Source organism: Trachurus japonicus, chromosome 10 (genome assembly GCF_045865225.1).
Source record: "Trachurus japonicus isolate A0001 chromosome 10, Traja_1.0".
NCBI lineage: Eukaryota > Metazoa > Chordata > Actinopteri > Carangiformes > Carangidae > Trachurus > Trachurus japonicus.
In genome coordinates, this window is record NC_140916.1 from 37,034,041 (window position 1) to 37,061,303 (window position 27,263).

At 42.8% G+C, this 27,263-nt stretch overlaps 1 protein-coding gene across 1 annotated transcript; it reads right to left on the bottom strand.

Moving 5' to 3' along the window:
• On the bottom strand, window positions 1–26,797 carry ccdc142 (coiled-coil domain containing 142). The gene is made up of 18 exons (XM_085788602.1): window positions 26,660–26,797; window positions 25,514–25,554; window positions 25,334–25,370; window positions 24,088–24,350; window positions 23,272–23,502; window positions 20,960–21,241; window positions 18,776–19,734; window positions 17,720–18,000; window positions 17,046–17,132; window positions 13,658–13,816; window positions 12,553–12,692; window positions 10,006–10,140; window positions 8,216–8,330; window positions 7,662–7,839; window positions 6,335–6,445; window positions 2,849–2,949; window positions 2,405–2,573; window positions 1–363 (listed from the first exon to the last, which is right to left on the bottom strand). Exons 1-18 carry the CDS (start codon window positions 26,724–26,726, stop codon window positions 255–257), a joined length of 3,465 nt encoding a protein of 1,154 aa, XP_085644728.1. The 5' UTR covers window positions 26,727–26,797; the 3' UTR covers window positions 1–254.
• Window positions 26,798–27,263: the final 466 nt, after the last annotated feature.

A 27,263-nucleotide genomic window follows, 5' to 3' on the forward strand; every position in this document is an offset into this window, starting at 1 on the left:
TTTCATGTTTATTTCATTCCAGCTGAATCCACTGGCTCACAGCTCAGTGTAGAAGGCACCGTACACATAGAAAACACTTTATCACAAAGAAACATAGGAATAAAAAATTATTACATTCAGGAACATGAAAATATTTCTGCTGGTAAAACAAGTATTTTTTATTTTTATTAATAAATAGATTCATATCTTTGAAAAGTAGCTTCCAGAGGTTCTTAAATATACAGGTGTGTGTGTGTGTCAGTGTGTGTGAGTGTTCAGGGTTCAGACTTGGAGAGACACTGTAGTCCCGGCAACCTCCAGCGGCGACTGTTGCCATGGATCCTCAGGTCCAGCCAGTCCTGCTGAGCAGCACCCAGAGCCAGACTGGAACACAAGCACAGACAGACGAGATGTTACAGCTGGACAGCGGTGTAGCGGGGATTTTTTATATAATATATATACGCATTAATACAATAGGATCAGATCACAGACATTTGAAATTAATCAGTACACTTAAATTTCTGATCACAACAAAATAAAGAATTGTACACAGCGCATAACCCAAAATAGTACAAAATCATTGAACTTAATTTTCCATACTGTAACGAGAAATGATGTTGTTCTTATAATTTCAGGACAATTATTCCAGATGTTAACCCCTCTAACAGAAAGACAGTGATTTTTTTTTACAGTAGTTCGAGTCTTTGGTTTCTCAAATAATAGTGTGTAATGTTTAGTGTCACTGAACAAGACTGTAATGTTTAATTGTTATCTGGCCTAATGCCACTGTCACAATCATTCACTCCAAAGTGTTGAAAAGTCCAAGCCAAAGTGTTATAATCTCTAGACAAACAACTTTTAGACCAGACCTAGTAGGCCTAGTACCTAATCATAACACATGATGCATGAAACTGACACAGAATTGAAACGAATAGCATCCAGTGGAAATCGCCCTTTACTGTGCTACACCTCTGTCTGGCCATGTGCATTTGTTGACAACTGCATTTGTTTACAACAGGGGTGTCAAACGTGCGGCCCGCGGGCCAAAACCGGCCTGGCAGAGGGTTCAATCCGGCCCTCAGGATGAATTTGCCAACTGTGAAAATTATATAGAAGACATACTGTAAGAGGCATAATATTGTTGAAATTGCACATTTAATCAAGAAATGTCAAGTTGGTTCGTAAAAGAATAGTTAATTAACTGTAAACATCTTAATAATGCACTGAAACAAAGGGAACAGTTCAATGTTCTTTTTATTTATATGGTATCATGCTATTATTTTACTGGTCCAGCCCACTTGAGATCAGATTGCGCTGTTTGTGGCCCCTGAACTAAAATGAGTTTGACACCCCTGGTTTACAACAAAGCCATCAAAAATTCAATAGATGGAGCTGTGGATTTATACGATGTTAGACGTGTATATTTGTGTAGTCATAAACAAAAGAATGCAGATTACAGAGCGTGTTGTGTCGCGGTGCAGCAGAGAAGACAGACAGGTAGTTACCAGGTAACTACACTGATGTTGAAGGTTGGTTTTCAGACGCCAGGTGGACGGCAGAGAGCCTCCGTTCTCACTCATAACAAGTTACAAGTCATGTAGTTAAAGGACAATTCCAGGCGAATTCAACTCGGGGGTGTATTTTCATATCATTTTAGGTCTAACAGAAGGAATCTGAAGATTTTCAGTTTAATGTCTCCTGTTTTGCGGTAGTTGTGTCTGTCCCCGCATCGCCACGGCAGCAATGAATGGGAGTGGATGTAAGTTCTGCTGCTTAGGCTGTTTCCATCCCTCAAAGCCACAGACAGCGTCAGATGGAGACTCAAACATGCACCCAGAAGTTTATTTACTTCAAGCAAGCCGACATGTTTGTAAAACTAGATCTAATTCAAAGTCTCCCAGAGTCTCGCGTGAGACCCAAGTTGACGCTCGGTGTGTTCAGGTGCAGTGGGAAAAGCTACCGTTTGTGTCATAAACACAGGAATATCAACTCTTGACTTGCTTCAAGTAAAAAAAACTTCTGGGTTCATGTTTGAGTCGCCACCTGACGCTGTCTGTGGCTTTGAGGGATGGAAACAGCCTAAGCAGCAGAACTTCAATCCGCTCCCATTCATTGCTGCCGTGGCGATGCGGGGACAGACACAACTACCACAAAACAGGAGACATTAAACTGAAAATCTTCAGATTCCTTCTTTTAGACCTAAAATGATAGGAACATACACCCCGAGTTGAATTCGCCTGGAATTGTCCTTTAAGGTGAAAATGTAGCATAGCCACGGGAAAATCCAGCTTAGTTCCTCTCAAAAAAAAAAAAGACTGGGGGGACGCCACACCCTCGCGTCCAACGACCACTACACCGTTACTACTGCTGGAGAACACACAACCTCCAGACAGACAGAGGGCCTTGGCTGGTCAGTCAGACGTACCTGGGGGCCAGGTAGGGCTCCCCGGGGCTGGAGGGGTCCAGCGGGGGGAGGTCAGAGGTCATGAGGACAGAGGGGTCGGCCTGGGTCAGCTCCTCTCCCTCCACACAGCCCAGGTTGGTGATGCTGCTGCCCATGGCTGCATCAGAGCTGCCCCTGCTGCCGGCTGGACCTGCACAGGTACACACATTACACACTGACATTAGGGACAGTTTATTTATAAGATATGTAAACTTAAAGGTACATTGTGTAAGAATTCCTCCCATCTAGCGGTGCAGTTGTAGATCGCAAGCAACTCAGTCGTATTTTTCATGCTGCATTCACGTGAAATCGGTTAGACGGCAGACGGACGACAGTAACGGCATAAACAAGCCTCTATGTAAACAAGCGGTCCGTCAGCACGAGGCAAAACAATACAATACTGAGGCTGCAGTCCGACTCACTCACAGCAGCGTGTGAAAGGCTCCCAGCTTCTGGAGTGCAGGTAGGGTTTGGCCTGAGGCTGTTGGAGCAGACACACCACGGCCGAGTCCACCTGCTGGAAGACCCTGCAGACACACAGAGGTGTAGGGATAAAACACATAACTATCTTTGGTATCGTGACATGAAAGCTAGCTAGAAAGCTAGAAAGTTATTTCTTGAGTATAAAGACAAATGGGCTAATGATATCTGGTTTAAACCAAAGCTCAGAACTTATTGCCAATTGAAAAATGCATATTGTTCAGACCCCTATGTGACTTTGCCATTGGATAGATCCAAGAGATCTTTATGTGCCCAGTTGAGGGCTGGATTCTCCCTCTGGCAGTAGAAGTAGGTCGGTTTAACTCAGTACCTGAGGATGAAAGACTATGCACATTATGTAATTTAAATGTAATCGAGGATGAACTGCATTTTGTGTTTCATTGTCCATTATATGACGAAGCCAGGCAGTTTTTGTTTCAGAAAATGCAAAATGTGAAGCCTGAGTTGTTTTGGGTTGATGATGAGGTAAAGTTGGAATGGTTCTTTAGAAAAGAAGTTTTTACTAGGCTATAGCTACTTTCATAAAAAGTGCCTGGTCAAAAAGAAAAAGTTAATTATTCATGTGAATCCCATGTGGTTTCTGTTTTTGTTTTGTCTGTGCTCTGATGATTTTGTTTGGTGTCTAAATATGATGATAATGTGTCTTGTAAGCCCTTATAGGCTGCATGGACGCCTTAATTGGTGCATGACACTTAAATAAATATAAATTCATTCATTCATTCATTCATAAATTCATTGTACACACAGGTCAAACACTCACACGCAGATCTAGTCTGACACAGTTCATGTCTCATCTCCAGATGCTGCAGAGTGGTTTTTGTTGTCTGTTGAGGATGGTTTGTGAACTGACTGACTCAAGCGTGGAGCCAGATGTTCTGACTGAAGCTACAGGCTCAGAGATGTGAGGTCCAGATGTTCTGACTGAAGCTACAGGCTCAGAGATGTGAGGTCCAGATGTTCTGACTGAAGCTACAGGCTCAGAGATGTGAGGTCCAGATGTTCTGACTGAAGCTACAGGCTCAGAGATGTGAGGTCCAGATGTTCTGACTGAAGCTACAGGCTCAGAGATGTGAGGTCCAGATGTTCTGACTGAAGCTACAGGCTCAGAGATGTGAGGTCCAGATGTTCTGACTGAAGCTACAGGCTCAGAGATGTGAGGTCCAGATGTTCTGACTGAAGCTACAGTCTCAGAGATGTGAGGTCCAGATGTTCTGACTGAAGCTACAGTCTCAGAGATGTGAGGTCCAGATGTTCTGACTGAAGCTACAGTCTCAGAGATGTGAGGTCCAGATGTTCTGACTGAAGCTACAGTCTCAGAGATGTGAGGTCCAGATGTTCTGACTGAAGCTACAGGCTCAGAGATGTGAGGTCCAGATGTTCTGACTGAAGCTACAGGCTCAGAGATGTGAGGTCCAGATGTTCTGACTGAAGCTACAGGCTCAGAGATGTGAGGTCCAGATGTTCTGACTGAAGCTACAGTCTCAGAGATGTGAGGTCCAGATGTTCTGACTGAAGCTACAGGCTCAGAGATGTGAGGTCCAGATGTTCTGACTGAAGCTACAGTCTCAGAGATGTGAGGTCCAGATGTTCTGACTGAAGCTACAGTCTCAGAGATGTGAGGTCCAGATGTTCTGACTGAAGCTACAGTCTCAGAGATGTGAGGTCCAGATGTTCTGACTGAAGCTACAGGCTCAGAGATGTGAGGTCCAGATGTTCTGACTGAAGCTACAGGCTCAGAGATGTGAGGTCCAGATGTTCTGACTGAAGCTACAGGCTCAGAGATGTGAGGTCCAGATGTTCTGACTGAAGCTACAGTCTCAGAGATGTGAGGTCCAGATGTTCTGACTGAAGCTACAGTCTCAGAGATGTGAGGTCCAGATGTTCTGACTGAAGCTACAGTCTCAGAGATGTGAGGTCCAGATGTTCTGACTGAAGCTACAGGCTCAGAGATGTGAGGTATGATGATTTACATATTATACTCTCGCTACGCAGCCCAGACGGCGACCACTGAGGATGTGAAGTGTCCATCGTTCCACACTCAACTTTTGGACAGTTTTGCATGAAACCATCCAGGTTCTTACAGCACACTGCATTTTGACTTGTGAATTGAGACGCACTTACATACTCAAAATACTTAGTTTAAGTATGGAAGTATTGGAATTGAGACACAGCACAAGACTCTGACTGTGTCTCAGATATGACACAGTCAATAGATTGTGGTAGAATGAATTAAGACCAACTGCTGAGCTTTCTATTGTTTTTAGTTTACAATGACTCAGTATATATTTGTGAATAAGTGTCTTTGTGAATGAGTGTCTTTGATTGAACTGATCTGAGAGCAGCAGGGTTCCTTCCTACACATTTGAAATTTCTAAATTCCATACTTTTTCCAGACTTCTCAGTAAAGAAATTCAAATAATTTGTGACATCTGAGTAAATAGATGTGTATCAATCATGCAATTAATCATTTGTTTTCATTATTCTGAATTTGTATTTGTATGCCATTATGTCACCAAATCATTTCCAGGAGAATATGAAACGAAGGAAATGCTTTATAATTCTCCCTGTGACATCCCTCACCTTAAAGGGATAGTTCACCCAAAATTTAAATTTCATTCATCTCATTATCTACTCACCCTCATGTCGACTAAGAGCTGTGAGAATTTTCAGAGTCCTCCGTTCCTTCTCTGAGTTACGGGGGTCTCCGTGCAGCAGTATTTGTTCATATAATGGTTGTCAATGGATACCAACTTTCTTCGTCCAAAAAGACACACCAAAAAACATCCAAATACCTCCATACAGCTCATCTGTAATGTCCCTCTTGTATTGAAGCCCCGAAATGAGAAATTGTCCTGAAAAAAATTAAATAAGTCTATATTTCAAGCTTGTTTGTAGCGGAAGCTTCTCGAAGCTCCTCTTCCCGGTTCGTCAAATTTGGACGAACTGGGAAGAGAAGCTTCAGCTACAAAACAAGCTTGAAATATAGACTTATTTAATTTTTTTCGGGACAATTCCGCATTTCGGGGCTTCAATACAAGACGGACATTACATACGAGCAGCATGGAGGTATTTGGATGTTTTTTGGTGTGTCTTTTTGTTACGAAGACAGTTGGTATCCATTTGCAACCGTTATATGGAGAAGCTACGGATAAATTCTCCCAGCCCTTAGTCGACATGAGGGTGAGTAGATAATGAGTGAAATTTCAATTTTGGGTGAACTATCCCTTTAAGATAAATATATTTCCATACAATAGTTTCCATTTTCCATACTTTTCCAGACCTGGAAATGTATAAAATCAAATTCCAGAACCCTGAGCACCACAGTCACTACAGTGAAGCTTCTGGTGAATAGTTAATGATGAATAGTTAATGATGAATAGTTAACAGTGTAGGGTCAACGTTGTACCGTACCGCAGGCTGAGCAGGCGCTGGTGGAGGTCCGCTGAGAGGCCGTATCGGTCCGACTGGATCAGGTCTCTGATGGAGTCAAAGTCCTGCTTCAGCTGCAGAGCTCCCTGCACACTGAGGGGGAACCACAGCACAACAGTAATGAGACCACGTTAGAGCCACGTTCCAGGGCAACAGAATGAAGGATACCCAGGGGGCAAAACAGACAGGGAGCGTTGTAAAAGGTTTGACAGCAGAAATGATCTCTAGGAACTTGAAGGATTAAAACCTGGGTGGACAACCTGGTCAACTAGCTGCTGGAAAGCTACAGGGGCCAAAACCCCTTTCTTGGGTCATTTTGCTGGTGAAATGATGTAAATGCAAATATTTAGGTACTACAATGGCATAAATAGTCATACAACTATAACATTTGGCAGAGAGTATCTTGACACATAGGGGGAGGCAGGAAAAAAGATTCTGGGGTTTGTTGCAACTGGATTTTAAGATATCACCCTCAACATCCCAAAAAAGTACTGTTCGCCTGACAAATTCTCATGAAAAATATTATTTTTCATCACTTTATGGAGAATATCTATGCTTAACATGTATATAGAAAACTTTCTTAATTCATAAGCTTCCATTTGAGTCCAAGATAGCCTTTCTATCTCAAAGCCCCACTTGCTGTGGCCAACGGTCTTCTCTATCTATCTGTTCACTTTGGGGAGACCAGAAATAAAATGGTTTCTGATCATGTCAGTTAACATGGAGTTTTTCACAATAGGTGTTGCATTGTTTGGAGACAGCCTGTAGCTTTCCAGTAGCTAGTAGAAAGGCTATCTTGGACTCAAATGGAAGCTTATGAATTAAGGAAGTTTTCTATATACATGTTAGGCATAGATATTCTCCATAAAGTGCTGAAAAATAATAATTTTCATGAGAATTTGTCAGGCGAACAGTACTTTTTTTTGTCTTTTTTGGGATGTTGAGGGTGATATCTTAAAATCGAGTTGCAACAAACCCCAGAATCTTTTTTTCATGCCTCTCCCTATGTGTCAAGATACTCTCTGCCAAATTTTATAGTTGTATGACTATTTATGCCATTGTAGTACCTAAATATTTGCATTTACATAATTTCGCCAGCAAAATGACCCAACAAAGGGGTTTTGGCCCCTGTAGCTTTCCAGCAGCTAGTTGACCGGGTTGTCCACCCAGGTTTTAATCCTTGAAGTTCCTAGAGATCATTTCTGGTGTCTTTTACAACGCTCCCTGTCTGTTTTTTTGCTTTGCCCCCTGGGTAGGACTCGGACTCTTACAGAACCATCATGCACTGCAGCCGCACGGCACAACCGACCTGAACTTGATCCTCTTCTTCAGGATGTGCTCCATCCACGCCTCCAGGAAAGCCGTCATGGTTACGCTCAGAGCCTGGACGCGGGCGTCGTCGGGAAACGGAGCCACGCCCTCTATGACCTGACCAATCACAGTCTGAGCTGCCAGAGATGCGTACTCGCTGGGACTGCTGGGAAACGCTGTGCAGCATCAGAGAAACACAGGTGTGAAAGATCAGCTGTGGCATCATGATGTGACCTCCACCCCTAAAGGAGATCACCATGGTAACCCCTTTGGCTGCACACTGCAAAAACTCAAAATCTTTCCAAGAATATTTGTCTTATTTCTTGTCAAAATAACCCATTTGATTTACAAACTTACATGAATATAATTAAAGAATGTACAAAACTATTGATAAGAATTTGCTTGAACTCAACTGACCTGTTAATAAGTCAATATAACAGATGGGGCTCAAAATGTTGTTACCATCGTTGTCCAAAAGGATTCAATAAATGGTGGGAATGGTTTGGTGAACGTGATCCCCGAGTCTGGTAAGGGTCAGACTTCAGTACCTACCTGTCCTCTGGTTGTGTCTCCAGTGAACAGAAGAAGGCATCGTCTGCTCAAAGATCTCCACGGACATCCTCTTGCAGTCGCCGGAGAAGGTCTTCATCACCAGAGAGGAGAAGGTCTGAGGGAAACGGAGCAGACACCAGGATCAGCTGAGTTGAGTTGAGTTGAGATTACTTTATTTAATCCCATAGGGCAATTCTGGTTCTACAGCTGACCGCCACACCACAATCACATGCACAACTTAGCATACATACAATTGAGGAGGAAAGCAGGGCCGTTGTATAGGGGAGAAAGGTGATGATAACTCTAGGGGCCCAGCGCCCAGTGGGGCCCATAAAAAACCCCAGTAGTCTAATCTTTGTATGACTGATTTATTCTGTGTAAGACCCTGACTAATACTCATAGTACACTGTAAAAACTCTACATCTTTCCAAGAATATTTGTCTTATTTCTTGTCCAAATGTCTCATTTCTAGTCAAAACTAATCTCTTTCCACTTAAAATAAGACTCATCACCTAAAAATTAACTTGTTTTTAGATCATTTTCACTTAAATTCACAATAAATAGAAAAATCTGCCAGTGAAAGTAAGTTTTTTGTGCTTGTAATAAGGAAGAAAAACTTGCTCCACTATCAGATTTTTTCTACTTATTCCAAGTGAAAATCAGCTTGAAAGAAGTAAAAAGTGTCTAAAAACAAGCTACTTTTAATATGATGTGTCTTATTTTAAGTAGAATGAGATTTGTTTTGACTAGAAATTACATTTTGACTAGAAATAAGACAAATATTCTTGCTAAGATACTTGAGTTTTTGCGGTGTAATGCTGCATTAGCATCAAAACAAAGTAGGCTAAATAAAAAACAATAATACATACGTAGTCTAAGGAAAAAAAAGGAAAAGTTAGGGGGAGAGGCCCACTTTAGTATTCTTTAAGGGGGCCCAGAATTCCTAGCAACGGCCCTGGAGGAAAGTGCAAGGACAGTGCAAAAATTGAGATCAGGTAAGATAAAAGTACAAAAATATAATAAATTAGGGATGTCACGATTATAGATTTTCTTGGTACGATTATTGTCAGAGAAATAATCACGATTTGTTACGATTATCACGATTATTATGCATTAATTAATTTCACAACACTATGAATGTGTAAAATCAAATATAGTCAACAAATAATTACATTACTCATTGTTTACATAAAATATTTCAAGTACCTATTAATATATGACCAATTATCAATCCCTCAGGGGAAGTGTTTGAAATATTCAGGTCATACGTATCGCTTTTTGTTTTTTTTAAATACAATTTACACTAACATTTAAGTTCCTACCAATTCAATGTTACGTTAGTTAAATGGACCAGTATCTGAGCATTTACCTTTATTTTGGCGCCATATCTGCTTATATGGTTCCGACATCATCTTTTTTGGGAAGTGACGGTATTTAGGAATCTTTACGATTAATTAATTGTGGCGTTTAATACCGCGATTAATTGTGAAAACAAGTAATCGTGACATCCCTATAATAAATACATAAGTAGGGCAATATACTGTACGTAAAAACACATTGTCAACAACAGTACTAAAAACTACAGCTTCAAGCCAGCTGAGCATTCAACAAACTAATGGTAGAAGGCACAAATCAGACAGCTTCACTCTCTGCCTGACATCACCTTTTACTGTATATGTGACACAAGAAATGGAGATGTACGGTCAGTCTTTGCTCCATCTACAGAGTTCCTACTGTGTGACTGTTTCTCTCTAGTCGACTAAACAGCGGAGCAACATCCTCGTCCTCACCTGCAGCTCACACGTGGCCCGGTCCAGGTCCTCCAGCTGCTGCCTCAGGAGGAGAGAGGAGTGATGCTCGCTGTCCGGACTCATCAGCAGAGACCTGGTCTGATGCAGCAGCCCCTCTAACGCCTCTCTGAGCTCCTGCAGAGACACAGCACAAACACACTTCAACACACTCCATCAGCTCACAGTGTCTTAGCAGGTAGCATGTCACATTTGACCCCCTCCCTGTCATTAAAGGAGACATATCATGCTCCTTTTCCACCAATTAAAATAGTTCCTAGGTGTCTTAAAGACATGTCTGTGACATGCTTTGGTCAAAATCCCCCAAGGATCAAACATCACAGCTCTTTTCATCCTCTCTAAACAGCCCTGTTCACAACGGCTGCTTTCAGGGCAGTGCTTGCCCCGCCCCTTCTACTGGTACTCACAGGTTGTGGCCGAAATCACTCACTCATTCCCTCCTCCCTACTCCCTCTATAGTGAATTCAATATAGTGGACTTATTGTGGACTCACTGGTCAAATAAAAAAACACTTTCGGACACTACTCCGCCGCACAGTTAATGACGTAATTACGTCGCGTAATTAAAACGTAGGTAGGTACCATGGATACAGCCATGGTAACGGCCGGTGTAGCATAGACCTACGGATGTATAGGTACCAACATAAAAAGAGGAGTAAAGGAATATATTAAAGGGGAATATATATATTTAAGCATCAAAGATGTTCAATCAAACCCACATACTTTGAAACAACGTTCAAAACACACACAGCCAGTGTCACAACTAAGCATAAAGTCCGCTAGCTTAATGCTAACGTTAATGTAAAACACCATAGACGGGCTAACAGAAATTAGCCTTGCTAATTAGCATTGTAATAGAAGTTGTCTTATTTTGCACATCATTTTTTTTTCATACTCACTGGTTTTCATTTTCATTTTTCTTTTTTTCAGTGTCAAGTTACTGGCGGGTTTTGGTGTGAATAACAAATGTTTTTATTAAAATGCCAAATTTTACTTTCAATGCCAAAAGTTTTTATTACAATGCCAAATTCAGATTTCAATGCCAAACTTTTATGTCAGTGGTCTGGCTCCATACCAGGCAGGTAGGGGTGGTATTATGCAAATTCAAAAACTAATGACATCATTGTATGAGTCAAACCACGTGGATTACAACCTGGGGAGCCTGAAAATTACAGATTTTTCTGTCAATTCTCAGATTTTGGAGGCCAGAAGGCAAGACAAATATATGTTAAAGTATTCCTTCTAGTGTTGTGTGTCACAATACCAACATTTTGGTACCGGTATTGGTACCGACATGTTTTTCGATACTTTTCCAAATAAAAAGAGAACACAAAAAATGTCATTATTGACTTTATTTTAATAGAAAATCTTAGAACTATAACATATGTATAAGTAAATAATCAGTAAATCAATAAACAATCACTGCTGCTGCAGGATTAAAATTGAAATTTCCATCTATATTAATCTGACCTCTTCCTAAATTAAATCATTAGTGGTCTGTTTAAAAATGAATATCAACTTGTTTTCTTTGCATTGTTTGAGGTCTGAACACACTGCATCTTTTTTGTTATTTTGACCAGTTGTAATTTTTGGGAGAAATTGTTATCAGTAGTTTATAGAATGAAACACAAACGTTCATTTTACTCAAACACACACCTATTGTTTCCCATACGTAGACCAATGTGGTGCAGCGCCACAGAAACAAGACCAAGCCACAAACTGACTCTGCTTTTTTTCAATATTGTTCCGTTAATTCATCTCTGCAGAGAGTGATATTTCCATACAGGGCCGTTGCTAGGAATTCTGGGCCCCCTGAAAGAATACTAAAGTGGGCCCCTCCACCTAACTTTTCCTTTTTTTTCTTAGACTACGTATGAATTATCGTTTTTTATTTAGCCTTCTTTGTTTTGATGCTAATGCAGCATTACACTGCAAAAACTCAACTATCTTAGCAAGAATATTTGTCTTATTTCTAGTCAAAATGTCATTTCTAGTCAAAACAAATCTCATTATACTTAAAATAAGACTCATCATATTAAAAGTAGCTTGTTTTTAGACACTTTTTACTTCTTTCAAGCAGATTTTCACTTGGAATAAGTAGAAAAAATCTGATAGTGGAGCAAGTTTTTCTTCCTTATTACAAGCACAAAAAACTTACTTTCACTGGCAGATTTTTCTATTTATTGTGAATTTAAGTGAAAATGATCTAAAAACAAGTTAATTTTTAGGTAATGAGTCTTATTTTAAGTGGAAAGAGATTAGTTTTGACTAGAAATGAGACATTTGGACAAGAAATAAGACAAATATTCTTGGAAAGATGTTGAGTTTTTACAGTGTACTATGAGTATTAGTCAGGGTCTTACGCAGAATAAATCAGTCATACAAAGATTAGACTACTGGGGTTTTTTATGGGCCCCACTGGGCGCTGGGCCCCTAGAGTTATCACAACCTTTCTCCCCTATACAACGGCCCTGTTTCCATAACACGTCCCCTTTAAAGTCCTGAGGGGGGGTCTGGATGAGGAACCTACCTTCAGGTCCCCCTGTGTGATGAGCAGGAACCTGTCCAGGCTCCACGAGGACAGAAACTGGTACGCCTTAGAGACGAGCCAGACTGTGGACAGCTGCACCGTGGCCAACACCAGGCTGACTGACTGTCGGCTGGAGGAGCCTGGGGGGGAGGAGGGGGGGACATAGTTGATCTGTTAGCACGTTCCTAGACTTTCACACTAAAGAGAATGCAAACAGAGAGAGAGAGGAGAGAAGATTCAGGTGGAGGAAGCTGCTTCAGAGTGGAGCCAGCCACTAGATGATCAAACCCAGTGAATGATCAGGACAGGCGTCTCTGATGTTGTCAGCAGCTGAATGTGTGTATCATGTGATGAAGGCTGTGATGCAGCGACGGTAATTATCCTGGACCGTGGGACAGAGCTCCAGAATACACAGTGTAGTGTCCTTGGGCAAGACACCTTACCCACCTTGCTCCTGATGGGTCGTGGTTCGCGCCTTGCATGGCAGCTTCCGCCATCAGTGTATCGTATCGTTTCATCACTGTTATCAGCAATTTATTGAAGCAGAGAATAGAACAGCATAATGTTGTAATATTTAATACATTTTCACCTGTTGCACTTTTGGCCATGTGCTGTAAACTTTACTTCAGATTTGTGCAATGAATCATCTTCCACTGCTCATCATTAAGGCAAAGTGCACAACTGTTAATTTGTGAAAGGAAGTTGAGTTGTGATTATAGTTTTGGATTATTAAATCAGTCCGCAGTTGTCCGCTGCGCTCTCTCTGAGCTTTACGACAGCGCCGGTGCTTTTTTTTTTTTTTTGTAAGAGAGGTGTGTCACCTGACGTCAGCTTTAAGATCCGCTGGATTTCTTTATTCTACTTTAGAGTGGGGGGGTTGGGGAGGGAAACAACACACTGCTGTGTTTTTAATTTGACTGCATCAACAGTTTTAGCCACATTCCTACATACAGCTCCTTTAGAAAAGTTTAAAAAATAAAGTTGAACTTATCGTCCATGTGGTTAGTCTGTGGTCAGATGTCCTAAACTGGGCTAGGACCATAGGGATAAGGGAACAACTTGAGCTGATGTGACTTAATAATGTTGTGTTGTTGTGTGTGTTTACCTGAGAGCTGGCAGCACAGAGAGAGAGACGACACCAGAGGAGGGGTCAGCAGCAGGAAGTGCTGCATGGTCACTGACATCATCTTAGACGAGGACACAGAGTGGCTGTCGTCTGTCAGGCACTTGTCCTTCAGAGAAGAACCTAAACCTCTGCACAACACTGAGGACAGAGAGCCACACACACTGCTCACATGGCTGTTTATATAGAAGCTGATCTATGTAGGCTACTACACCGATCAGGCATAGCATTCTGCATCATGGTGACTGTTGGTGGGTGGGATATATTAGCATTAGCAGCAGGTGAACATGTTGTCCTCAGAGTTGATGTGTTAGAAGCAGGAGAAGTGTTCAGTGTGAGGATTTGGGCCCAATCCCATTTCACCCCTTGGCCCTACCACTTACCCCTACCCCTCCGTTTTGCGCGTTCACGTGTAGGGGTAGGGGTGTCCCAATACCCGTTAGGACAGAGGGGTAGGGGGAAGTGGCGGGGCTACATAGCCCTCCAAACGGAGATTTTTCAGAGGCACACTCCAAACGGAGGGGTATGAAAAGTTTCCCAGAATGCATCTTGCGGCAGCCGGCAGCGGTGGCTGTAAAACCAAAAGCTGTTTTATTTCTCACTGTAGCGCTGTTATTACGTCACTTTATTAAGTTTTAATATTTTTTCATGCGAGAAAGTAACTGTTTAGGTCCCAAATGTGTGGTTAGTTTATCCAAATGACGGCTGGTTAGAAGTTTGCTCCGACGATTTTTGGGAGAAGTGAAGCTCCAGGAGGAGCGGCTCCTCACAGAGACAGCAGCCGGCCTGCAGAGCTGCTCCGCCGGACAAATTACGTCCTCGTCCCGGTCCCGCCGGGAGAGAAGGCGGTCGTTAATTAACTTATCCGCGGGTTTTTAGAGGTTTACCACCAGCATGTTACATTCTTTTTAGCATTTAAATGTTGGTCTCATTGATGAAATCTGACAAATTGTGGCAGTAGCATTAGTTTATTTGAATGAAAAGTGAAGCTTCATGTGTGTATCAGATAGAGGAGCCGGCAGCTGCCTCTGGGCTCTGTGTACAGAAATCACCACATTTACATCAGTAAATAAATGTTTTACAATGAACCGATCAGTCTGCATTAAGTTTTATCTTATTTTATTAAGTTATATGGAACACGCTATTTGATTTCTGGCAAAAGCTCGCCGCATCAGCTTACGTAAAAGCCAGTGAGACTACGTGATGACGTATGTGACTGTTGAAGGGGTGTCCCAATTCGTAGGGGTTGACTTTCTACCCCTACCCCTTGTAGCTCCGTTTCAAGGGGCGAGGGGCGAGGGGCAAGGGGTAGGGGAAGGGGTAGGGGTAAAAAAGAGAAATGGGATTGGGCCTTGATCAGCTGGGTCTCTCATAGTTCACCCAAAATTCAAATTTCACTCATTATCTACTCACCCTCATGTCGGGGGGGGGTCCGTGCAGCAGTATTTGTCCATATAATGGTTGTCAATGGATACCAACTTTCTTTGTCCAAAAAGACACACCAAAAAACATCCAAATACCTCCATGCTGCTCGTCTGTAATGTCCCTCTTGTATTGAAGCCCCGACATGAGAAATTGTTCCACCGGTCAGTGCAAATCTCAGGAAGAGCAGTGAACTGAGACACTGGGAGCTTCCGCTACAAACAAGCTTAAAATATAGTCTTATTAATTTTTTTCTGAACAATTTCTCACGTCGGGGCTTCAATACAAGAGGGACATTACAGACGAGCAGCATGGAGGTATTTGGATGTTTTTTGGTGTGTCTTTTTGGACGAAGAAAGTTGGTATCCATTCACAACCATTATATGGACAAATACTGCTGTGCGGACCCCCCCCCCCGTAACTCAGAGAAGGAAAGGAGGACTCTGAAAATTCTCACAGCTCTTAGTCGACATGAGGGTGAGTAGATAATGAGTGAAATTTGAATTTTGGGTGAACTATCCCTTTAATAATAATAATAAGACTTAATTTTTGGGGCGTCGTTTAGCTCAGTTGGTAGAAGTTTGATCTAAAGGTGTGCAGTCAATGACTCTAACTTATCTATGAAATAATCTCTTACATGCCTAGAAATGATGACAGATTTATCATAGAACAAGCAAAAACAATGTCTTTCTTGTTTTTAAACCACGCTGTCACAACAACAGCTGTCACAGATCAGAGGAGAGGACAACAAGGTCCAATACTGAAACACTCATCAACTCAAAGTGACTAGTTTTCTCACTAAGTCACTTCTTTGGGGAAAGAAATCCTTGGTGGGGTCTGCAAAGGTCAGTTTGTTGTGGATTTGGCAGCAGAAGGGACTAAGACAATATTAGGCCGGTGGTCAGAATGTTATGCCTGTTCGGTGACTGTGGCTGTATTCGAAACCGCATACTATACTGCTAGTACGTACTGATTTGGCCAAAATGTAGTATGTAGTATGTAGTATGCGAACAAAAGCAAAATCTGCAGTACACGAAAAGTTCCCGGATGTCGTACTGATTCGGAAAATATCTCCAGTTTGCATCTGACCAGTCTACATCGCGTACTGTATCCCACAATGCAATGCTCCCCTGACGTCTAACCGTAACCAAAGACGGTAGTGTAGCCGTGTACCGTCACTATAGTTTAATAAAAATAAAACTTAATGCAGACTGATCGGTTCATTGTAAAATATTTATTTATTTTTTGTAAATGTGGTGATTTCTGTCCGTAACGTTAGGCTCCAGAGCCCCGAGGCAGCGCTGCTTACACACAAGAAGCTTCACTTTACATTCAAACAAACTAATGCTACTGATACAGGTGTTAGATTTCATCAATGAGACCAACATTTATCTCCTAAAAATAGTTTAACCAGTTTAACCGGTGGTAAACCTCTAAAAACCTGCGGGTAAGTTAATTAGCAATCGTTCTCTCCCCCCGGGATGAGGACGGAGGTTGGCCGGCCGAGCAGCTCTGCAGACCGGCTGCTGTCTCTGTGATGTCCCGGTCGCTGCAGAGCTTCACTTCTCCAAAAAACATCGGAGCAAACTTCTAAACAGCCGTCATTTGGATAAACTGGCCGTATATTTGGGATCTAAACAGTTACTTTCTCACATGAAAAAATATTACAACTTAATAAAGTTACATAATTACAGCGCTAGAGCGAGAAATAAAACAGCTTTTAGCCTGTTTACAGCTACCGCTACCGGTTACCGTGAAATGCATTCTGGGAAACTCGTATACTGCATACTGCGATGATAACGGTGTCGGTCTGCTGAAGTAGTATACTGAATCCCACATTCAGTATGCAGTATACAGTACATACTAACGCAGTATGTAGTAGGCAGTACGGTAGAATGCGGTTTCAAAAACAGCCTGTGTGTGTGTGTGTGTGTCTGTGTGCACTTACCATCGTCCCACTGAGCGTGTGCTGCATTGACCAGCAGCTTCACACTGACCTCCTCCAGCATGGCCCTGCACTCCTTTGGAACCAGTTCTAGAAGAGACAAATGCACAAGACATTTCTCAGCTTGAGGCTCTGGAGCAGACACAGTGAAGACACCATGAGCATCAATGTGGTTACTAGGGGGGTTCTCCACTAAGGATTTTCATAGTCCAATCTAATTCCTCAGATTTTGCCTATAGTCAAGCACGCCGAATGTGCGGCGCGGTGCGTGCATAACTCGCGCCTACATTGAAAGTGTGTGAGCAAAAGATGCTACAGCTGAATGGCCCCGATGCACACACACACGCTTATCCAAGGCGCCTGTCATCATAGTTTTCTGCGTTCCACCGATACATCAGATAACTTCCCGTGTGTCGTTTCAAAATAAAAGCTGTCTGATATGTTTATCAAGACTCTATCACTCCCCTGCCGGCCAGTCGACCGGCCGACCCCCCCCCTTCCTTTTTGAAAAACTCCCTGGTTCTGCACGATTCACGTAAACGACCCAGTTGACCAGAAAAACTGCGATTATAGCCGAAAGGTGACTAGTTTGCAGGTATGGGTCTAACAGTGGACTATTGGAGGTCCCAGCCCTAGTGCTTCCAGTCCAGCGAGGCTGTGTGTGTCTGAGTCCTGACCTGTGTTTGGGATCTGAAAGCCCCGGTGTTTGCCTTGCAGGTTGATGCTGGCGGCCGTGTGTCCTGCCGGTGGGACAGACATGTGCAGCCACAGAGCTCTGCTGCAGTGAGTCCACAGCAGGGACCGGTACTGTCCCAGAAGGTCGGCCAACAACAGGGACTGACCCAGGTCCAGCCACTGGACCGAGTGAGGCCGGGTGCAGTGTGGCAGCTCCTCTGTTGTCCCCTCTAGTCCCGCGGCGTCTTCTCTCTCTGGGTCTTTGTCCTTCTGGACACCTAGGCTGAGGGACACAAACAGACTGTGTGTTATTATCACAGAGGGTCCAGATACCTGCTCCTCTCATCAAGCCAGGTGGAGGGGAAGATGTTTAACATTCTGCTGCTAAATGTCATAATAATAATTCATGATACCCAGGGGGCAAAGCAAAAAAACGGAAACGGAGCGTTGTAAAAGGTTTGACAGCAGAAATGATATCTAGGAACTTCAAGGATTAAAACCTGGGTGGACAACCTGGTCAACTAGCTGCTGGAAAGCTACAGGGGACAAAACCCCTTTCTGGGGTCATTTTGCTGGCGAAATTATGTAAATGCAAATATTTAGGTACTACAATGGCATAAATAGTCATACAACTATAAGATTTGGCAGAGAGTATCTTGACACATAGGGGGAGGCATGAAAATGTAATGTCCGTCAAATTTGGACGAACTGGGAAGAGGAGCTTCGAGAAGCTTCTGCTACAAACAAGCTTGAAATATAGACTTATTTAATTTTTTTCGGAACAATTTCGCATTTCGGGGCTTCAATACAAGACGGACATTACATACGAGCAGCATGGAGGTATTTGGATGTTTTTTGGTGTGTCTTTTTGTTATGAAGACAGTTGGTATCCATTTGCAACCGTCATATGGACATGCACTGCTACGCCGAGACCCCCTGTAACTCAGAGAAGCCACGGAGGACTCTGAAACTTCTCCCAGCCCTTATTAGTCCACATGAGGGGGAGGAGATAATCAGTGAAATTTCAATTTTGGGTGTCTGGTTATTCTAGACTTTACCTGCAGGTGGTCTCCAGCCTGCTTATGAGGTCCAGTTCAGCCCAGTCCGCCTGAGTTCCCTTCACATTCTGGTTCTGGTTCAGGTCTGTACTCGGTCTATTGAACTCCACAGAGTCGGCTGCACTGAGAGCTGCAGCTGCCTCAGTCAGTGGCTCAGTGTTTCTGATCGCTGATGATGATACGTCTGTTTTTCCATGTGGCGGCAGCAGCAGCTCATCTGGAGCGTCTGTGTGTGACAGCGGTGGAAGCAGCAGATCGCTGCACGACACCAGCAGCTGGAAGAGAAACTCCACTGAAGACCGCTCCCGTTGGCAGACAGCGGACAGAGGCGGGGGCGGGGGCGGGGGCGGGGCTGGGGGGCGGTGGGAGGACTGGGACAAGGGTGAAGTGGTCTGTGGCGGTTCGCAGCCTGAGTCTACAGGCTCCACTCCAGTCTGGACTGGACCGGTGTGGGATATGTGGGTTTGGCACTGGTAGGCTGGGTCTGGGCTAGAGCCGTCTGGTCTACGTTGGACTGAGGTGGGTCTGGCCGATGCAGGACGGTGGTTTTCAGTGTTGTCCAGATGTTGCAGCTGCAGCGCGGGCCGAAGGTCCACAGACAGGGGGGCTGGTGGTTGCAGCTGCTCCCAGGTCCACTCAGAGCTCAGTCTGCAGGTCCCACAGCGGCTGCTGGACTGGACAGACTCCACTTGGTCCCGACAGACCCGACAGCTGCGGGCCGAGGTCCAGCTGTGCAGCCGCCGGGCCGCCGTCTGGGCATGATGCACGGCCAAGATGACCGTCAGCTCTCTGACTGAGAAGGCAGCCGGGTGCTGCTGCTGCTGGCCGTGTGGGAGACCAGCGTCCACCCTGGACTGATGAGCTCGCTGTAGGACAGCAGTTCTCCACGGGGTGGCGCTGTGCTGCGTCCTCTGTTCCTCCACCGCCTGGTTGTACAGCTCAGTCCCAGCTACAATATCCTGCAGGAAGGGATGTCATGATTACTTGTTTTCACAATTAATCGCGGTATTAAACGCCACAATTAATTAATCGTAAAGATTCCTAAATACCGTCACTTCCCAAATAAGATGATGTTGGACCTTATCGGCAGATGTGGCGCAAAAATAAAGGTGAATGCTCAGATACTGGTCCATTTATTTAAAGGGATAGTTCAACATTTTGGCAAATTGGCCCATTGCCATAATCCCTATAGTCATAGCAGTAGGTTCGTTACCTTTATTTGTCGGTGCAAGCTATTTTTAGAACGGAGGAGCGGAGCGGCGAACTGCTCAGAGCTACGCTATGGAGGCTAAAGGAATTTCTTGGTTTTCCTCATCAAACTCATCAAATACAAAATCCCAAAACTCCAAAACGCTTTCATGGACAAGTTGTGACCTGCACATTCACCACGCTATGAGATAATAATGGAACGTTACGAAACTGAGCCGTTTTCGAGGTAAATACAGGGTAAATACAGAGTCTGCTTGCTGAAAAACTGTCCCTGAACGCAACGCGCATCAGCGGTTTTGCATGAATTTACCTCTAAAACGGCTCCGTCTCGTAACGTTGTGTTATTATCTCATAGCGTGGTGAATGTGCAGCTCACAACTTGTCCACGACAGCCTTTTGGAGTTGTTGGATTGTGTATTTGATGAGTTTGATGAGGAAAACCAAGAAATTCCCTTAGCCTCCATAGCATAGCCCTGAGCAGCCTGCCGCTCCGCTGCTCCGTTCTAAAAACAGCTTGCACCGACAATTAAAGGTAACGAACCTATTGCTATGACTATAGCGATTATGGCAATGGGCCAATTTGCCAAAATGTTGAACTATCCCTTTAACGTAACATTGAATCGGTAGGAATTTAAATGTTAGTGTGTCATTTGTATTAAAAAAAAAACACAAAATAAAACAAAAAATGATTAAAATAAATGTAAACATTTGGTATAGATGACAATTTATGACTTGAATATTTCAAACATTTCCCCTGGGGGGTTAATAATTGGTCATATATTCATAGATATTTGAAATATTTTGTGTAAACAATGAGTAATGTAATTATATTTTGACTATATTTGATTTTACACATTCATAGAGTTGTGAAATTAATTAGCCTAATGCATAATAATCGTGATAATCGTAATACCGTGATTATTTCTCTGACAATAATCGTACCAAGAAAATGTAATGTAATGGTGACATCCCTACCTGCAGGACTTCTCGTGGTACAGACTCTAGTTCGGTCCGGGCCAAAGCAGACAGGACGAGGCAGACGTAGCGCTCCATCAGCACCAGCGCCTGCAGACCAGCAGAGTCCAGCTTCTCTCTGATCTGGGCCAGCAGCCCGGTCTGGTGGACTAGAGCCGGCCTCAGGTGGCGGTCGGACTGGACTTTGGAGAAGAGACAGGACCAGTGGTTGAGATGGACCCGCAGCTCCTGACTCAGAGAGCTGAGACCGAGCGTCCATGACGACCAGCAGGACGAGGAGGTCTGCAACGGAGAGGACAGGCAGAGTCAGGGCTGCTGCCACCACAACCACGTTTCACTCAAACATTTATTCATATCAAACCATAATTTTTTATAAATGCCGCCTTCATGTGCTATGGTACAGATGGTATTTTCTACTTGTGACCTGGTATTTACCAGTGTGTTGTGTTCATGTGCTTTTGTTGTTGTACAGAGAAAATAAAGATGGTGGACACACAGATTCAGACTTGTTACTCAAAGCTCAAAACAAAACTCAACAATTTTTAAATATTAATATTCATGGAGATTTAGCACTGGCTATTTGGCTAGCTTTTTAAAGCGTTTTTACTGTACATGCACGCATACATAAAATGAATAGCTGCAAACTGTTTTCTAAAGGCTTGCCATGCTTACCATTAACGAATGTTGCGATGCTCGGCCGCCATGTTGAAAAGGTCAAAGGTTATTTTCATCTCGGCAACTCGGGCATCAAAAAATTCTACGAGTTGCCCAGTGGAAAATACCACATGAGAGGGTGTTCATGTGCACTTTTCATGTCGTCTTTTGGTATTTACCATAATTACCATAGCACATGAAGGCACCAAAAGAACATATTTCCACCGATGGTCTAATACAGTGGTTCTCAAAGTGGGGTCCGGGGACCCTCAGGGGTCCCGACTTTTTTTGAGAAACGTTTTTAAGAAACGTAACCACTTTTTTTTCTAAATTTTTTAAAACTTTTTTTGGGAGAAATTTTACCCTTTTTTTCCCTCAAAATTCTTGAATGTTTTTTTGAGAAATGTCATCACTTTTTTGTAGAATTTTTCAAAACTTTTCCAGAAATTTTGCCATTTTTTTCTAGATTTTTTAAAAACTATTTTAAAATTACCATTTCTTTCTAAAAATGTTTTTTTTTTTTTTTTTTTAATTCACACCAATGGCCCTAATTTGAACAAACATTGACTTAGAAAGTAACGTTATTCAGTCTCAGAACAAATATTTGTGTATTTCTGGTGTTTGTTTCAAAATTTTGTCCAATGGGGGTCCGTGCTCTAATTTGTGTCAATTTAGGGGTCCTTGATGTAGAAACGTTTCAGAACCACTGGTCTAATATGCAAAAATAATACATAATAATACAGTAATGATTCTACAGTTGTGAGGAGTTGCTGCTGCAGCTGCAGACAGCAGCGGTAACGGCATTGTAACGGGGGAAACTGGCGCTGTTAGTAACACCATTTATTTTAACCCTTAACGGTTTCTGTATCCTGGGGGATACAGACATTTGGCAGGCTGTGGGGGGGAGGGGCATTAAGTATCTGAACTTAACATCATGAGAAAGTCTTAAGGGGGGATGGGTCAAGTACCCAGGTCATGTGACTTTATGGCAGCATTCAAAACTAAATTGATACTTTTATGTCAAACTCCAAAATGGCCGCCTACGTGGACAGAGACACTGTTTTGTTTTTCTTGTTAATTACATTATGGGGGGATTTGTTTTTGAAATTATTGTTCTTTAAGGATAATTTTATGTATTCTTGTTGAAAAATAATGAATTACATTAACACAACTTTGATAAACAGGCATTGAATGTCTGTATCCTGGGGGATACGTTGTCAAAATAGGGGTAGCTATATAAACAGGCATAATCACTCTCAGATATACTTATGTTTGGAAGCCTAAACTCTACAGATAATCAGTTATATAAAGGTGTTAAAAGTTGAATATGCAGTATTACTAGAATACCACCATCTATTGATCAACACAGGCAACAAATAATTAGAAAAGGGAGCGAACGACAGTAAAAGAGGGAGGATGTTCAGGTAATAATTAGAGTAGTATAGTGAGTTTGTATCTTGGGAGATACAAACTCTAAAATGAAAAATAAAGGTCATATTTTGAAAAAAATCATGAAAATTGTGTTATTCTACCCTAGAAACATTAGAAAATAGCAATTTTTTATTTCTCCAAAATTTTTATATATGCTTGCCCATTTAAGGCCGTTTTCCCCCATCACTGAATCTCAGAGGGTTTTACTTCCCACAGAGGAGCCTCACCTGGTCCCGGTCGGGCGTCAGCAGCGGTCTCTTCAGCTGGTCCTCCAGAAGCTGGGTCAGTCTGGATATGAAGGCCCCAGCGAGCCGGGCCCTCCTGGTGTACTCGTGTACGAAGAGCAGCAGGGACCTCTGCTCCAGGAGCCTCCACAGAGTCCTGTAGGGCCCCTGCAGCGAGGAGGAGGAGGGGACCAGGAGAACTGCTCCCTCTGCTGGGACGCCTCGGACACACACCTGACAGGAGGGGAGGGGGGGGGGGGGCAGAGATGGAACAACTGGTTGGTTATTACTTCTGTAGAAATGACAGCAGGAATGTCATCATCAGTTTCATGAGAACACCTACAGGAGATGTGAAGCGATATTTTCCCAACACCCAATTGCATAAAACCTAGCATGTTTTCTTTTACCTAAGAATGACACTTAAGTTTTAAAGGGATAGTAGCATTTTTTTTAAAGTGGGGTTGTATGATCTACAAATAGCCCCTAAGTACTTTAATTGCAGTAGAAGACTCTCTGCACTCCTCCCGTTAGCAACGCCAGCCCATAATAGCCCTGCCCAGAGATTTACAACATACAGTGTTGTGAACAGACCCATAGAAACGGCCTATTTTCACGGCCTAAAAGAGGTTTTACCTGAAAAAAAATACACAGTTCCATTGTTCGCTATAATATAATTTTTTCCAGCCCTTCAAAGTGCAGGAAAAACACAGTTTTTATTTGGACCTAACCAACTGCTGATCGGCGGGTGCTAACCCTGGGCGGAGGGATACGTGAGTTGGAAAAATGCAAAAAAAAATGCTACTATCCCTTTAAACTGACCTGGGGAGACCCCGCCTGTGCCCTGCTGACCAACTGCCACTGCGGTGCCACAGTCAGAAGAGCCTGTTGTAAACGCAGCAGATGAGCAGAGGACCGGGACACCAGGTTATGCGCCGCCACAAAATGTCCTTCCTCTGCGTCCTCGTCCTCGTCCTGAGCGCGGCCCTGGAACAGCCACTTCAGACTTTGAGGGTTCAAGGTGCTCCGGAGTAAGGTCTCGGCCCGCTGCAGGGAGCGGGAGATGGAGCTCTGGGACCAGGAACCTGGAGGATACAACGGTGTGGAGTTAAAACACATGAAAAACAGACAGAATGTCCGCACACTGCTATAGACCGAATCTCCTTGTTGTTTACATTCTACTTCCTGGTAGAAAACCAGCTGTAATTTGAATGAGATCAATAGTAACGAACGAGAGTTTAGCAATATATCATATTTTTCACGCGCTATCACCGTTTAGACAAATCTGAAATGATTAAAGAAACATTACTATTTCTGTGTGTGTGTTTTGTGTTTTGTGTTGCTATGTGTTGTATTTATTCAGTTTGGGGGGAACACGGTGTCTAGAAAGCATCAGTGGCTGCAGCTGACAGGGACAGCTAACGGTAGCTAAACTCCAGTTAGCTCAGTCATGTTGGAACTCAGATATCCGCTGGAGAAAATATTTTTTCATGGACCGTTTATTGAGTCACTGAGTTATTAAAGTTAAACAGGTAGCTAACCGTTAGCCCGGTAGCTCCACTATCAGATTTTTTCTACTTATTCCAAGTGAAAATCTGCTTGAAAGGAGTAAAAAGTGTCTAAAAACAAGCTACTTTTAATATGATGTGTCTTATTTTAAGTATAATGAGATTTTTTTTGACTATAAATGACATTTTGACTAGAAATAAGACAAATATTCTTGCTAAGATACTTGAGTTTTTGCAGTGTAATGCTGCATTAGCATCAAAACAAAGAAGACTAAATAAAAAACGATAATACATACGTAGTCTAAGAAAAAAAACTGGAAAAGTTAGGGGGAGGGGCCCACTTTAGTATTCTTTAAGGGGGCCCAGAATTCCTAGCAACGGCCCTGCACTGGGTTGCGCTCATCTCCACACCTGATATTACTTAATCTATGCTCACTAATGTGGGTACGTAGGGGTCTGTAGGATTTACCCACATACGATAACAACCAGAGTTAAAACACAGCCCATCATCACCGAGGCCTGACACAGAACGACTATCTGCTGCTGTCACATGTTCCTACCGTTAGTGGTCACATCCTCTGCTCCCGGGCTTCTCCTCTGAAACACAAGTCACATACAACATCACTGGCTTTGTTTAGTGGTTTAGATTCAGTTGAAACACTGGATCAAGCATCTTTTTTTTTTACATTGCACATTGCACATATTCCAGATGTGGTGGATGGATACGTTAAACAACTGACCTGCTCCTTTTCTGGCCACACACACTCACAGTTGTCCCAGTCTGAAAGAGAGAGAGACATGGAGAAAATGTTCAGTCATGATCCTGCAACATGAAGGAAACAACAACACCACAACACAGTGTCACCGTGTCACCTGTTACCACGGTGATCTCACTAATCCAGTTAAAGAGCCACAGTCACATCACAGCCAACAGTCATCACAGTAAAGTCACTGTGTCAAGCAGGAAATGACCTCAAACACTGTGTGTGTGTGTGTGTGTGTGTGTGTTAAAAGGTTTTTGGGTCATTGTCAGCACACGTACACTAGTGAAATAAATCAATCTAGAATTTAATCATGATTTATTGCACCTGTTTATAACTGTGTAACTGTGAGCTCTGTGCAAGTGAAAATAATGTAGCTACTCACAGCAAAAGAGAAAACACAACACAAAAAGAGAAAAAAAGTTTAGTAATTTGTCTTTGTTTTTTCTCTTTTTTGGGTTGTGTTTTCTCTTTTTGTGTTGTGTTTTCTCTTTTTGTGTTGTGTTTTCTGATTTGCCATTGTGTTTTCTCTTTTTGTGTTGTGTTTTCTCTTTTTTGTGTTGCGTTTTCTGATTTGCTGTTGTGTTTTCTCTTTTTTTTTGTGTTGTGTTTTCTGATTTGCCATTGTGTTTTCTCTTTTTGTGTTGTGTTTTCTCTTTTTTGTGTTGCGTTTTCTGATTTGCTGTTGTGTTTTCTCTTTTTTTTGTGTTGTGTTTTCTGATTTGCCATTGTGTTTTCTCTTTTTGTGTTGTGTTTTCTCTTTTTGTGTTGTGTTTTCTCTTTTTGTGTTGTGTTTTCTCTTTTTTATGTTGTGTTTTCTGATTTGCTGTTGTGTTTTCTCTTTTTGTCTTGTGTTTTCTCTTTTTTGTGTTGTGTTTTCTCTTTTTTGTGTTGTGTTTTCTCTTTGTGTTGTGTTTTCTGATTTGCTGTTGTGATTTGCACCTCAGGGCCACCGTAACTCACACAGATAATATGCATTGCTTCACATGTAAACAGCTTGTGTCACAAACATGCTGCTGTATGAAACTATGAAGTATAGGCCTACTCTCTCTCTGTGTGTGTGTGTGTGTGTGTGTGTGTGTGTGTGTGTGTGTGTGTGTGTGTGTGTGTGTGTGTGTTCATCACCTGCTGTGAGCCCAGCCTCTCCACCAGGGTCTCTCGGTGTCTCTGGGTGGTGGTTGTGCTCCTCCATCCCAGAGGAAACAGCAGCAGCAGCAGCTCCACTGTGAACACTTGGCAGCGTGGACAGTGGCACAGCTGATGACTCTGTGTGTCCTCATTATTTCATCTGCCACGCGCTCTGGTCGCTCTGGTCGCTCTGGTCGTACACACGAGTTCACACCAGCCGGACCCACACACACTGACAGGACCCATCAGTCTGTCTGTATGGAGGAGATGTGTACGGTGTCCGTTAGCTGCACATTGCTGCAGTCTGTGCCTATGTAGGAGCTGGATGGATAAAAAGTAGGGTGCCCAATAGGGATGTCACGATTACAGATTTTCTTGGTACGATTATTGTCAGAGAAATAATCACGGTATTACGATTATCACGATTATTATGCATTAGGCTAATTAATTTCACAACACTATGAATGTGTAAAATCAAATATAGTCAAAATATAATTACATTACTCATTGTTTACACAAAATATTTCAAATATCTATGAATATATGACCAACTATTAACCCCCCAGGGGAAATGTTTGAAATATTCAGGTCATAAATTGTC

Bases quoted from the DNA above. Each gene is read 5' to 3' on its own strand.
- ccdc142 (XM_085788602.1), bottom strand. From the start codon at position 26,726: ATGGAGGAGCACAACCACCACCCAGAGACACCGAGAGACCCTGGTGGA. The intron at 25,555-26,659 runs GTGATGAACACA...TCTCTCTTTCAG, and splicing joins AGAGGCTGGGCTCACAGCAG to ACTGGGACAACTGTGAGTGT. The intron at 8,331-10,005 runs GTGAGGACGAGG...CGTTTCCCTCAG, and splicing joins GGGCCACGTGTGAGCTGCAG to ACCTTCTCCTCTCTGGTGAT.